The following is a 12,392-nucleotide window of genomic DNA, read 5'->3' as shown; positions in this document are numbered from 1 at the left end:
AGTCTTTGGGGATCTGATTTGGCCATTGGTTTTATTTATGTCTTCCTGGCTTATATTTATTTATTCATTTAGTCCACCTAGCTTGGAGTCCTCTTCAAATTTGATGAAATGTCATCTATGGCTTCATCCACTTCATCAGAAGCCATGATGACTCTTAGTGATTGAACTGCCTTTGCTAAATGCTACAGATCAGTTGCTCATCCTTTCAATTCAATAAATAAGTATTTATTAAGTATTTGTTATGAACAAAGTGAGAAGCAGCATGTTATAAAGAATAGAGACCTTGTTTTGAAGTTAGGAAGACCTGGATTTAAGTCTCACCTGCTGACTGTGCAACTCTGAACAGGTCATTCCCTGAGTCCCAGGCAACTCTCTCTGAGACTTAAGGGTAAAAAGTTCAAATCTTTACTGATGAAATGAATTCCTCACTAGGGTAGATATGGATCTGAAAAAAAGACAGAGAAGGGAGGGACTGTATAACTTATTAATGTTTAATAGCATTGTGTGATACTTGAAATCCAACTCACTGGCTTATTATATTGAGAATCTGTAATCTTTTAAATATATTAGGTCATCTGTTCATTCCCAGTCCTATATAACCTGTCTCACTTACCATCATTTTTCAGAGATCACTGTCAGTGGCTTGGCAATAAATTAGCAAGAGTTCTGTGAGTTGTTCTTAATCCAAGTATGGTCCCTTGAAGTTATTGAGGACACTCAGAAGCTCTCTCATCAACTTCTTACAAAGACTTCAGCTCTTCGCTAGCCATTTCTATCCCTTATTTCTAGGTTCTTGTATCTTGGCAGATACAATAGAAGCATTTTCATATCTTTTGAAGTTATATTTTTTAAAAATGATCGTTTCTTCCAGTACAATGGAAATATGCAAGGAAATTTAAATAAAAGAAAGAACAGCAGAGAAGTTACTTCACTAGATTATTTATTCACACCAATTAGGACCTAGATGTAATTCTATTACCAACATTCCATTCATTCTTCCAAGTAGTCTCCTTCCTTCTTTGACCTCTCTCTTGTGGCAAATATAGTTTTAAAAAGTACAAAGTTCTTGATGATTGTGCTGACCCTTCATCACCAGTTTCAGCTCAGCAACCTACAATCATCCTAATTTGACATTAGCATTCTTTTGTATTCATTTTAATTACCAGATTCTTCTATCTTTTATAAATAGCTTTCAAAAGCTAAATGGGAAGATTAGTACTCTGTGCGGTCATTTTTATCTTTTAAACAGTTCCTCTTCTTTTCTTTATCATAATAACATTTGTTTTAGAGTGCATTTCATTTCCCTTGATCAAATTTTTCTAGTATACTTGTGAGCCATTTGAAGCAATCTGCTGTTGGCCTGGAACCTTTGAAATTCATGCTTTCAAAACTTATGATGCAATCATTTCTTTAGCTATTGTGATTCTAGGAAGTTGTTGTCCCTGCCTCCCAAGATCCTTATCAATTTTACTTCAACAATTGATTTCTTCTTATTTATTGGTCAGATTCAAGGCTGTTGAAAAGGTTCCCTTGAACTTTGAAAGAAGGTTTACATGGAAGAATAGCAAGAGGGATGAGTGGAGGAATAATTGACACCAAAGAGATTGCAACTACTTCATAGCATTGATGTATATCATCATTATTCAACACATTGTTGCTCTTTTTATTACAATTTCAGAATTATTGTTGCTTAGAGAGTACCACGTTCTTGTGGCCCTCAACTGTTCAGTTATGATAATGATAATTCAAAAAAGATTAACAAGGATGTCCGAGACTTAAATTTTTTTCTAAGAAAATGAATTATAGTAAGCCGAAAATATGGCCAGTCTTGGCCCCAAAGAATGGATAATTTAAAATATTTTTCCACTTTCTGTAACAAGTTGGGAATCTATGGCGAAATGTAGGTGGCAAATAGCTGATGCATTGAAGCATCAAAAAAGAAAGAAAAAGGTTGTGAGTAAGGCAAGAATTTTAGTAGGAAGCAAATCATGTTTATCAACAATTTCTCAAACACATTATCTATTTACTGTGACTGGTTGGACACTTTGTAGTATTCTCCCACCTTGATATGATTTGTATTTCTCCCACTATTGATCATCACTCAGGTGTTCCCAAACTTTATCCCAAGATTGCTTCCAACTGCGAATTTCACCAAAGTACTGCATCTTCTAAATTTGCAGTGCTATAACCATCACTTTTTAATTTTGACTTAGCTTCTATTGCAGATAATGAAGCACAGCCCTCTAAGTCTCAGTGATATCATGATATTTACAAGATTTAGAATTCATAGAAATTTTAGAAATAATCCAGGACATCTACCTTTTAAATATTAAGTAAATCAAGGGTTTGAAAGAGTGACTGACTTAGCATTTTTTTTTAAAAGTCAGTAAATAACAGATCTAGCAGTATGACATTTTTTTACTCAAACTCTAAAGTTCTTTACATTAATATGATATTAAGATCTCATTTGCCTCCTTGAGAAATTTTTTCCCAACATGAGAAATTCCACTCTCTCATCTCCTTTGTGTCTACTTTTTCCCTGAGCATGGTGAATAGCTAGGTTGGGCATGAAGATGTAAAAATGATTTACCTAGAGATCTTTTCCTATCAGTTTAAAAGGTCAGATAGAAGGATCTTCCCCTTCTAATGCTACTTCTACTATTCTACAATGGAAGAATTATAATTACCAATTACATCTCTAATCGCTCATATCTCATATTTAGCACACTTGAATGTAGTCATACAATAGATTTTTATTATTTCATCTGTTCTTTGATATTGTCTCCTATAAAACTGGATGTTATTCTTATTAGATCATATAGGTTACTCTCTACAGTTTCTTACTTCTCACTTTCTTCTTCCCCTTCTCCAATTTCCACTTAAAGTTTCTTTGATCTGATCCTTCAAACCCCAAGCAATGTATTTCATCAAATCTCATTACATGTCATCCATTCTTAGTCAAGAGCTCATTATTTCTTTATCTGAAGCTGTAGCGCAGAAATACAAATCTTGTTCTACTTTTTCTCTTTTCAAGCAGTAGCAATGAAAATGCTAATGATTGTGTCACTAAGAATGATCAGAGATGTCTGCCACAGAGAAGAGAAAGCTTAGCTAAGTAGGATGTAATATCGTTTATATACATAGCACACAGAAGAGGGATCCAACTTATTCTTGCCTTCATAAGATAGAAAAAAAGTAGGAGCGATGGGTAAAATTTACAGAGAGGCACATTTGGATTCCTCACAAAGAGCCTTCCTAAACTGAGTTTTTCAAAGGGGAGTGAGCTAAGTCAGGAGGTAGTGAGTACTACCATTTCTAGAGGTCTCCAAGAAAAGGTTGCATGACTCCCTGGCAGGAATTTTGTCAAAAGAAAGCCAGTTCAGGTAACAACTGACCTAGTTTTCACTTGTAAGATTCTATATGTAAGCATATAGAACCATGGAGTCTTCAGTTTCTGAATGAATATATCTTGGTCTTAATAAACTATCCTATCTAGAAATCAAGTCTCTAGCCATGGTGTGATTAATATCAATCTCTAACTGAGCCTATTCAGAGTTATATGATACTATATGGTTCTACATAAAGTGAGTTAGTGTTATTTCTCCATGGAAGTCTTCTATTCATGTCACATTGGCATGTGGAGGTTACTGGAGATTATTCAAGAAGGATATAAGGACTTCAGGGGGTGGAACCAAGATGATGGAGACAGCACACTTTTCTTTCTGACCTTCTGCTACAACCCTCAGAGTAATTAGCAAATCCAGCCTCTGAATTAGCTCTGGACTAATTGGCTATATCAATAATCAAATTAACAAAAACCATATGATTATCTCAATAGATGCAGAAAAGGCATTTGATAAAATCTAATACCCATTCCCATTAAAAGACTCTAGAGTACAGAAATAAATGGACTTTTCCTTAAAATTTCCTTTAAAACCATCAGCAAGCATCATATGTAATTGGAATAAACTAGAACCATTCCCAAGAAGATCAGGGGTGAGACAAACAATCATCTTTGCAATTAAATATTGTATTAGAAATGCTAGCTTTGATAGTAAAAGAAGAAAAAGAGATTAAAGGAATTGTTTGTTTCCATCCTATTTTTCACATTCATCCCCTTGTCTTCATTCACAGGTCACAAACTTAGTTGAAACTCTGGTTATCTTTGTGCTGGATAACTCGAAGAACATCTTCATTGTTCTTTTTCACTCAGCTTTTTTCTCTCCTGTCCACTTAGTTGACAACATGCTTTCTTTTAAAGGCCAAGATTTGTTTGTTTGTTTATTTTTTACTATATCCCTTCCCTACTCGATAAATTCTGGCAGCTTCCATAACATCTAAGAGTAAATATGACCCATCACCTTTGTCATTTTAAGTCCCTTAATACCTAATCCCAACTTTCCAACTTTACTATGTATAGATATCCTCATTACACATTCTAGACAAGCTTTGTTAGCCACTTAAATTTTCCTCATTGACAATGCTCTACTTCCCAGTCTGTCTTTCTAGTAGATGTCCTGCCATCTTTGAAATGTCCTCCTTCTCTTACAATCCCTAATTTATTTTGGTAAAGATATAAAAAGATCTAATCCTTAATTAAGAGTAAGCTTTTACTTAAGGAGGAAGAAGGTGGCCTCATGTGCATATATATGTATATATCTATAATTTTAAGATTAAAAGACTTAGTCATTATTTTGCCAGACCTTGCTAATATCTATGGATGACCCCATCCTGCCCATCTAGTTGTTTTACACATTGCTCTTCCCCTATTCCCCATCCAGCTCCTCTATGATCCAGTGACAATAGCCCTTCAATATTTTTCCATAAGTCATTCGGTGCTGGTGCCCATCCTTACCACCTCAGGCCTGGGTACTCTAATAGCTACTATTACAGTCCATCTGCCATAGTGCCTCCACTTACCTTAATTCCCATTCTTCTTAACTGCCTATACTCTGGTTTCCAGTTTCATTATTCTACCAAAACTATTCTCTCCAAATTGTCAATGCTCTCTTAACTGCCAAATCCAGGGCCTTTTTTCAATCTGCAGCCTCTCCCCCTCCCTGGTGTAAGCCCTCATCACCAGATATTTGAACTATTACAATGGTCTCCTGGTGTAGCTGCCCCAGCTCAATCCATTCTCCATTCAGCTACCAAAGTTATTTTCATAAAGTCACCTCCCCACTTAACCCCTCTCCAAAAAAAACAACCAAAAATCTAAAACCAAACCCTATTCAAGAGATCTTTCCCAACTCCAGGCTCAAACACAAAATCTTCTGTTTAGCATTCACATCCCATCAAGAGTTAACAGTGTTCTACACATTATCCTCTGCCTTATAGAGTCCTTATTATTCCATCTCTTGGCTCAGGCATTGCCACTGAGTGTTCCTCCTATCTTGAACACTTCTGGTTTCTCTTGCTTTGTTCAAATTCAACCAAAAAACCCCTTCTTCTCCATGATACCTTTCCTTAAGTCTCCCTTAGTTCTAGTGACTGTTAATTATCTGCATTGTAGCCTTTTTTGTTTTGTTTGTAAATAGTTCCTCACATGTTGTCTCTCTTAGTAGTCTAGGATCTTGTTGATGGCAGACTGTTGCTCCCCCACTTTTGTGATATTTTCAGTGTGCTGGGTATCTAGTAGGTGCTTAATAAATGCTTATCAACTCTGTAGTTGTATTGCAAACCTCTGTGTGACTCTGGGAAAAGAAGTCTAAATTATATGTCTCTACTTCCTTCAACTGAAGAAAAGGACTATATTTTATTTTTATTCATGGAATTGCTTCTTTTTTAAATAATTTTTTTCTTTTTCAAAATACATGGAAAGATAGTCTTCAATATCCACCCTTGCAAAACCTTTTGTTCCCAATTTTTCTCCTTCCCTTCTCATCTCCCCCTCCTGTAGATAGCAATTAATCCAATATAGGTTAAACACTGTATAAAAACTGTAATAGTATCAATATAATGTGCTGAGCTATTTTCCCCATCCCTAAATACGACCATGTTGCCTGAATGGTTTCCTAATATAAATGTTTTCTCTGTATCCTTAGAAATTATAACAAAATGGATCTGTAAACTCTTTCCATATTTCTCTCCTCTTTGTCTCTGTCCCCGTTGACAAGGTTGTAAATATTCAACAATTTATTGTTAAATATTTATTTAAATACGTAATAAATTTAATAAATATAATATTAATAATTAATATAAATATTCGTAATAATAAATTTAATAAATATTAGATAAATTAGAGATTTAATTTATTTAAATATTTAAAATATAAATTAATTTTTATCAACAACCGGCTTCTCAGGAAAAAAAGAAAGATGTGTTTGTCTTCAAATCCAGCTTTGAGACCGGGCAAAGGCAGCTTTTAGGGAGAAGAAAATCAGGGGGAAACCTGAAAAGTTCCATCAAAGAGCAGAGTCTACGCAAGCGTCAGGTTTGAGCACGAGCTACTGGAAAGTCCAGTCTTCTGATCTAGAACTTCCACAAATAAGGGAGGACATCCGTCAGTCCCAGGATGTCCAGCGAGAGGAAATGATGGGAAAGGCCATCGGGCTGACGTCCTCTGAAGAACGGTGAAGGGAAGCGGCTGCGTGGTCTCCAGACGCAGGAGGACGCGATTCACGTCTTCCAGTCCCGGGAAGGCCTCGTGAGGAAGAAGGTCGGGCAGCGCGCGCTCAGAGCGCACAGGTGGCAACCACAGACGGAAGCTGCCGAGAGATAAACTTTTCTTCATTTCAGGAGAATTCAAAGAACAATCCAAACGTTCCAGAGCCAGACTTCTTCAACTTTCTCCATTCTCTTTCCCCTGAGAAATGTTTGCGTGACTCCAGGTGAATAAAATACAAATGGAAACCAAACATTTGCTGAAAACAAATCATAATTTTGCTAAAAAACAACAACCCCCCCCCAAAAAAAACCCACCCCACCCCATTCAGTTACAAGGCCCTATTTGGGGCTGGGACCCTCAATTTAAGAAGCTGGGGTCTAGGGCACAGAAGAAAGCAGGGCGTGCAAGTTGTTTGGAAAAAGCCAATAGTCCTTGGGAAAGCAGGGTTCTAGGTTCCAGAGGGGACAGCAGGAGGGTCTAATTTGCCCCCGACAAAGGCACCGACTCCAGCTTCCCGGATGCTCTGTGCGATCACCCCCGGTCCCTACCAGCCAAGTCCTTGCCCTCCCGCTTAATGCCCTACTTCCTTATCGGAGGCATTCATGGCCATCTGGCTGGAACTACCCGGCTCAGCGCCCAATAGGTCAGAGAAGAAACTTTATAAAATGAGCACGTTTTCAAGGCAGTAACCAGAGCGGCCAGCAGGTGGCAGTCGGGTAGCAGGATTTCAGACTTGGTCAGTGGCAACCGTTTGGGGATTTCTTCCAATGCGCATTCTATGTTCCTTGTGACAGCGTCCAGTCAAGTGGGTTTTGTTTTCCAGGAAGGCGGCCGATGGAGGGGACCACGGAAGGGTGGGCGTCCATGTTCTCCCCACCCACAACTGGAAAAAGATCGTACTCTCTTCTTCAGAGGAAACTTGGGGGACAAAAACCCCCTGGATTCAAATGCGCAGTCTCTAAAAAAGGAAACCCCGGGCTGGGGTCGTGAGGGTGCAGGTTCCTGCAGAGCTGCTGCCCTCGCGGGGGTTGGTTTTGGGGTGATCCAATATTGACTCAGGTAACTGAAGGGATGTAGGAGAGAGGGAGGAAATTTCAGGAAGCCTTCCCAGAGAGGGGCCTGCCAGGTGCAGCTCAGAGAGGATGCCCAGTAGCTGGGAGAGAGATGAATGCCCCGTGTGCCCCAAGAACAGCCCGGGCTCCCGAGTGGGGCACAATGAGGAGATCCCTTCATCCAGGGAGCCCCAGAGCCCGTGCTCCCGTGAGCCACCGCGTAGGTTCCTCCAGCTGATTTACCCCTCCCTGAAAGCTGACTTGGCTGTCTGACCTCCCTTCACTGGTCAGGCTCTAGTATTTGGCTCAGGGTGTGGGAGCGGTGAAGGCTGCTGAACTTGCAGACTTGGCAGATTCTTTGATTGTCTTCCAGACACAAGAGGGTGAAGGGCTCACCGTGCTCAGGGCAGCGCGGCTCCGAGACCACCGGGAGCTCTGCTAGCCTTGGTTTCAGCAAGTGGAACAGATTCACCACGCTCTTCATCCGCCAGTTGACGCACGCATTTGGGAATCCATGCGGCACGCAGTTTCTACAGATGGTGTTTCCGGAGAACACGGTGACGGGATCATGGAAACAATTGCTGCAGACTGGGCAGGTTAGGAGGTTCTGGAAGCCGTCATTCAACCTCCTGGCATTCATAGCTCCTACAAGCAAAGGAACCACAGCGTCACGGAGAATGAACCCAGCATTCACTTTTCCCTTCTATACTTTGTGCCTTGATGTTCACAGAGAAGTCCGCAGGTAAAGGCAGGAAGGAGATCACGCTTCCCCTTGTCTACATTTGGAAACTGAGAACCAGGGAGACCAGGGCCTGCCTTCAGGTCCCACAGAAATTCGAATGTCCCAGTAGGAGGCCTGGGAGACCCAAAGGCAGGGGAGGTGCTGGGATGAAAGACTAAGAAAGTTCTGGGATCACCCAAGGCAAGCCCTTCATGATCTAGTTGGGGAAACTGAGAGGGAACCCATGGAAGGCTGATCTCCAGTCACTCCTCTGCTAAATATTAAAAATAAAGCAGGTGGAGCAGCTAGGTAGCACAGAGGATAGAACCCCAGCCCTGAAGTCAGGAGGACCCGAGTTCAAATTTGTCTCAGACACTTAATACTTCCTAGCTGTGTGACCCTGGGAAAAAGGAAGGAAAGAGGGAAGGAGGGAGGGAAGGAGGGAAGAAGGGAGAGAGGGAGGAAGGGAGGGAGGGAGGAAGGGAGGGAGGAAGGAAGGAAGGAAGGAAGGAAGGAAGGAAGGAAGGAAGGAAGGAAGGAAGGAAGGAAGGAAGGAAAGAAAAAGAAAAGAAAACCAGGCCTCCTTGATCCTCATGCTTTGTAGCAGGGTGAGCGTGAAAGTGTGTGGGAGAATATGAGTATGTGAGTGAATGTAGATGAGTGTGAATGAGTATGTTTGAGGGGAATTCTATGGAATTGTATCTAGAATCTAAAGACCAGAATCTCAGCTGGCAGAGTCACAAGCTGCCTCATTCTCAACAAATTGTTTCCCCTCCTTGGGCATCCCCCTTTACTTTTTTTTTTTTTACTACTTTTTACCTTTACTTCATCTATCAAAAGAGAAGAGGGGATGTTTTTCTGATCACTAATTTGTGGGTACCCTCCAGACCCCAATGTGTTTGTTGTTATTTAGTCACTTCAGTCAGGTCTGACCTTTCTTAACCTCATTTGGAATCCTACTGGAGCAGTTTGCCATTTTTTTCTGCTCCAGATCCAGGGGATCCATTTTGTCAGGCAACCACAGGATAATGACTAGGCTGGGGTCACACAAACTAGTTAGTATCTGAGGCTGGATGTGAACTCAGGTCTTCCTGGCTTCAGACCCAGTGCTCTAGCCACTGAGCCACTGGCTGCCTCTCAGACCTCCATATACTTCTTAGTATTTAGACATTATGATCTGCCAACTTTTGGTAGAGGAGGAGCCCCAGGGAAGGGCAAAGTGTAAAGGGTCCCTCGGGAACCAAGCCCCTGTGAATGAGTATGTTTGAGGGGAACCCTATGGAGTTGTATCTAGAATCAAAAGACCAGAATCTCAGCTGGCAGGGTCACAAGCTGCCTCATTCTCAACAAATTGTTTCCCCTCCTTGGGCATCCCCTTTACCTCATCTATTAAAAGAGAAGAGGAAGTGTTTTTCTGATCACTAATTTGTGAGTGCAAAAGAAGTCTCCCAGACCACTAGTGAGTATATTCCTTTGGAGAAACTACAAGGAAGAGATGTGGCAGCAGGCCCGTCCAAGTGCCCCTTTCAAGGTCTGTCAACCCCATTCTACATAAACAGATGAAACAGCAAATGTGTAGGGAGCTAAACTATCCTATTCAGACCAGATAAGGTAGTTTCTCAACTTTGACGGGGACCTAAAATCGGGACCTAGAGGAAGGTCATAAGGCAAAAGGAATTCCTTCAAGGTTCTCACCTTTATCGAATTGGGGATCTTTCTCCAGCCTCCTTACGAGGCCTGTTTTCTCAGCTCCTTGTTCTTGCTCCTTTTGCTTGTTCTCAACATGAGCCATCTCAAAGTCGGCCTTCTCAGCTCTACAAGCTCAGCCTCCAGAGAAGTGTGTCCTCTGAGAAATGAGGCAGTTTCAGCTTCTCAGAAGCTTTATTTGCCCCGGAACAAGATGCTCCTCCCCCAGGTAAGCTCCTTAAACCTTAACTCACCACCCTGAAGTTAACACCTGTATGTTCCTGATTGGTTTTCTGAGCCTTCCTTTCAGCTGAGTAATCACCAGGAGAATAGCCAGGTTTTAAATCCAAATCCTATATTATCTCCTTCACAGTTTTGTTTCCTTACCTGGAGCCCAGGCCAGCTTTCTGAAGGTCCTTTGGAAAGTGCCTTGGTTTCTGTGGGGGAAGCAGGAGGATCACCACCAAGGTCTCTGTCTTGAAGTCTCTCTCAGTCGGAGAGCTTGAGCTCCGGCCTCCAGTCTTCTGTCTTCTCCGAGTCTGTCTCTGGCTGAGACGGGCCTTGTTCTCAGTGGAGAAATGAAGGACAGGCCAGCCACCACACTGGTGTGAGATGGAATGAATGGCTCTGGCTGAGTTTGTCCCAGCTTATATGCTCTCTTATAATTACATCATCGTAAATGTGAATCTTGTAGAACAGGTGTCAATCTTGTGGAACTATATTAAGTACCGAGTACATGTACTGAATTTAGAGAACTATTAAGCACCGAGATAAACCAAATAACCATTATCTTATCAATTCCACTGAGTTAGCACCTGGTAAGAATTCTTGTTTCAAGTGCACAGTTCTGGCCCATAACAAACACTCTGAAGGCTTTTTTTTTTTTTTTAAATTAAAGCTTTTTATATATAAAACATATGCATGGCTAATTTTTCAATAAAGCTTTTTGTTCCAAATTATTCCCTCCTTCCCCCCCCCCCCAGATGACAGGTAGTCCAATACATGTTAAATAGGTTAAACTATATGTTAAATCCAGTATCCAACAATACAGTTATCTCACTGCACAAGAAAAATCAGATCAAGAAAGGAAAAAAACTGAGAAAGAAAACAAAATGCAAGCAAACAATAACAGAGAAAGAGTGAAAATGCTATGTTGTGATCCACACTCAATTCCCAGAGTCCTTTCTCTGGGTGAAGATGGCTCTCTTCATCACTGAACAATTGGAATTGGTTTGAATCTCCTCATTGTTGAAAAGAGCCACTTCTATCAGAATTGATTATTGTATAATCTTGCTGTTGCTGTGTACAATGATCTCCTGATTCTACTCAATTCACTCAATATCAATTCATGTAAGTCTTTCCATACTTTTCTGAAATCAGTCTGTTCATCATTTCTTATAAAACAATAATATTCCATAACATTCATACACCAGAACTTACTCAGCCGTTCTCCAACTGATGGGCACCCACTCAATGGTTTCCAATTTCTTGCCACTACAAGAAGGGCTGCCACAAACATTTTTGCACATGTGGGTCTCTTTCCCTTCTTTAAGATCTCTTTGGAATACAGGCCCAGTAGAAACAGTGCTGGGTCAAAGGGTATACACAGTTTGATAAATTTTGAGCATCGTTCCAAATCGCTCTCCTGAATGGTTGGATCCGTTCACAGTTCCAACATCCTGAAGTCTCGATGGAAGCTTCCTCCTTCTGCCACATTTCTCCTCTGATCGGAGGCTTGGAGGCTTGTTAAGGACCATGCCTCGGTGAAGGGGCAAGTCAATTCTCTAAGAGGCTCCACAGCTGTGAATCCTAACATCTGAAGGAATTGCAAAGCAGCCTTTGATGCAGATGTTCCCTGTGGATGAAGTGGAGGCAGAGGGAGGAGTGGAGAAGTCAGACAATGCAACTGCCTCTCAGTCTCCTTGTATCCTCATCATCCTCTCACACGAAGGGATCCATTCTGCTGGTCTGAGTTGGATCCCCAGCAGCCACTGGCAAGTGGCTCCTGTATCACATCAGAGGCCGGAACATCCAGCTCCCCTCAATACCTTCCTTGATAGAAGACAGAAACTGGGCATCTGCACTCACTCTACCCTGTATCTGCTCCTCTGCCTAGTTTTAAACCCATGAGACAAGATGTCCCTGTCCCAGATAACTCTGGCACCTACACCCCTTTCCTGCCTTTTTTTTTTAACTTTTTATTTTTTTTGGTGTAATCTCTAAAGTTCCATTAGCTTGTGAGGGCCTTTAAGACAGGAACTTGTTTGTTGGATTTTAATTATAAAACCAGTAGTTAGCACAGAGACTGGAACATAATAGGGACTTA

The 12,392-nt window shown here is 41.0% G+C and overlaps 1 protein-coding gene across 1 annotated transcript; it reads right to left on the bottom strand.

Moving 5' to 3' along the window:
- Nucleotides 1–6,234: 6,234 nt before the first annotated feature.
- LOC127552340 (E3 ubiquitin-protein ligase TRIM4-like) lies at nucleotides 6,235–10,281 on the bottom strand. Its single transcript, XM_051982901.1, has 2 exons — nucleotides 10,076–10,281; nucleotides 6,235–8,304 (listed from the first exon to the last, which is right to left on the bottom strand). The coding sequence occupies exons 1-2, from the start codon at nucleotides 10,170–10,172 to the stop codon at nucleotides 7,940–7,942; spliced, it is 462 nt and encodes a 153-aa protein (XP_051838861.1). The 5' UTR covers nucleotides 10,173–10,281; the 3' UTR covers nucleotides 6,235–7,939.
- Nucleotides 10,282–12,392: the final 2,111 nt, after the last annotated feature.

This window comes from Antechinus flavipes, chromosome 2 (assembly GCF_016432865.1).
Source record: "Antechinus flavipes isolate AdamAnt ecotype Samford, QLD, Australia chromosome 2, AdamAnt_v2, whole genome shotgun sequence".
In the NCBI taxonomy this organism is placed as follows: domain Eukaryota; kingdom Metazoa; phylum Chordata; class Mammalia; order Dasyuromorphia; family Dasyuridae; genus Antechinus; species Antechinus flavipes.
Note: the sequence above shows the minus strand (reverse complement) of the source record. Positions and strands in the feature narration are given on the sequence as shown.

What these genes read in the sequence shown, in the direction of transcription:
- LOC127552340 (XM_051982901.1), bottom strand. Translation starts at nt 10,172, where the DNA reads ATGGCTCATGTTGAGAACAAGCAAAAGGAGCAAGAACAAGGAGCTGAG. An exon ending in AGATCCCCAATTCGATAAAG is followed by an intron (nt 8,305 to 10,075) that starts GTGAGAACCTTG and finishes CTTTGCTTGTAG; the next exon opens with GAGCTATGAATGCCAGGAGG.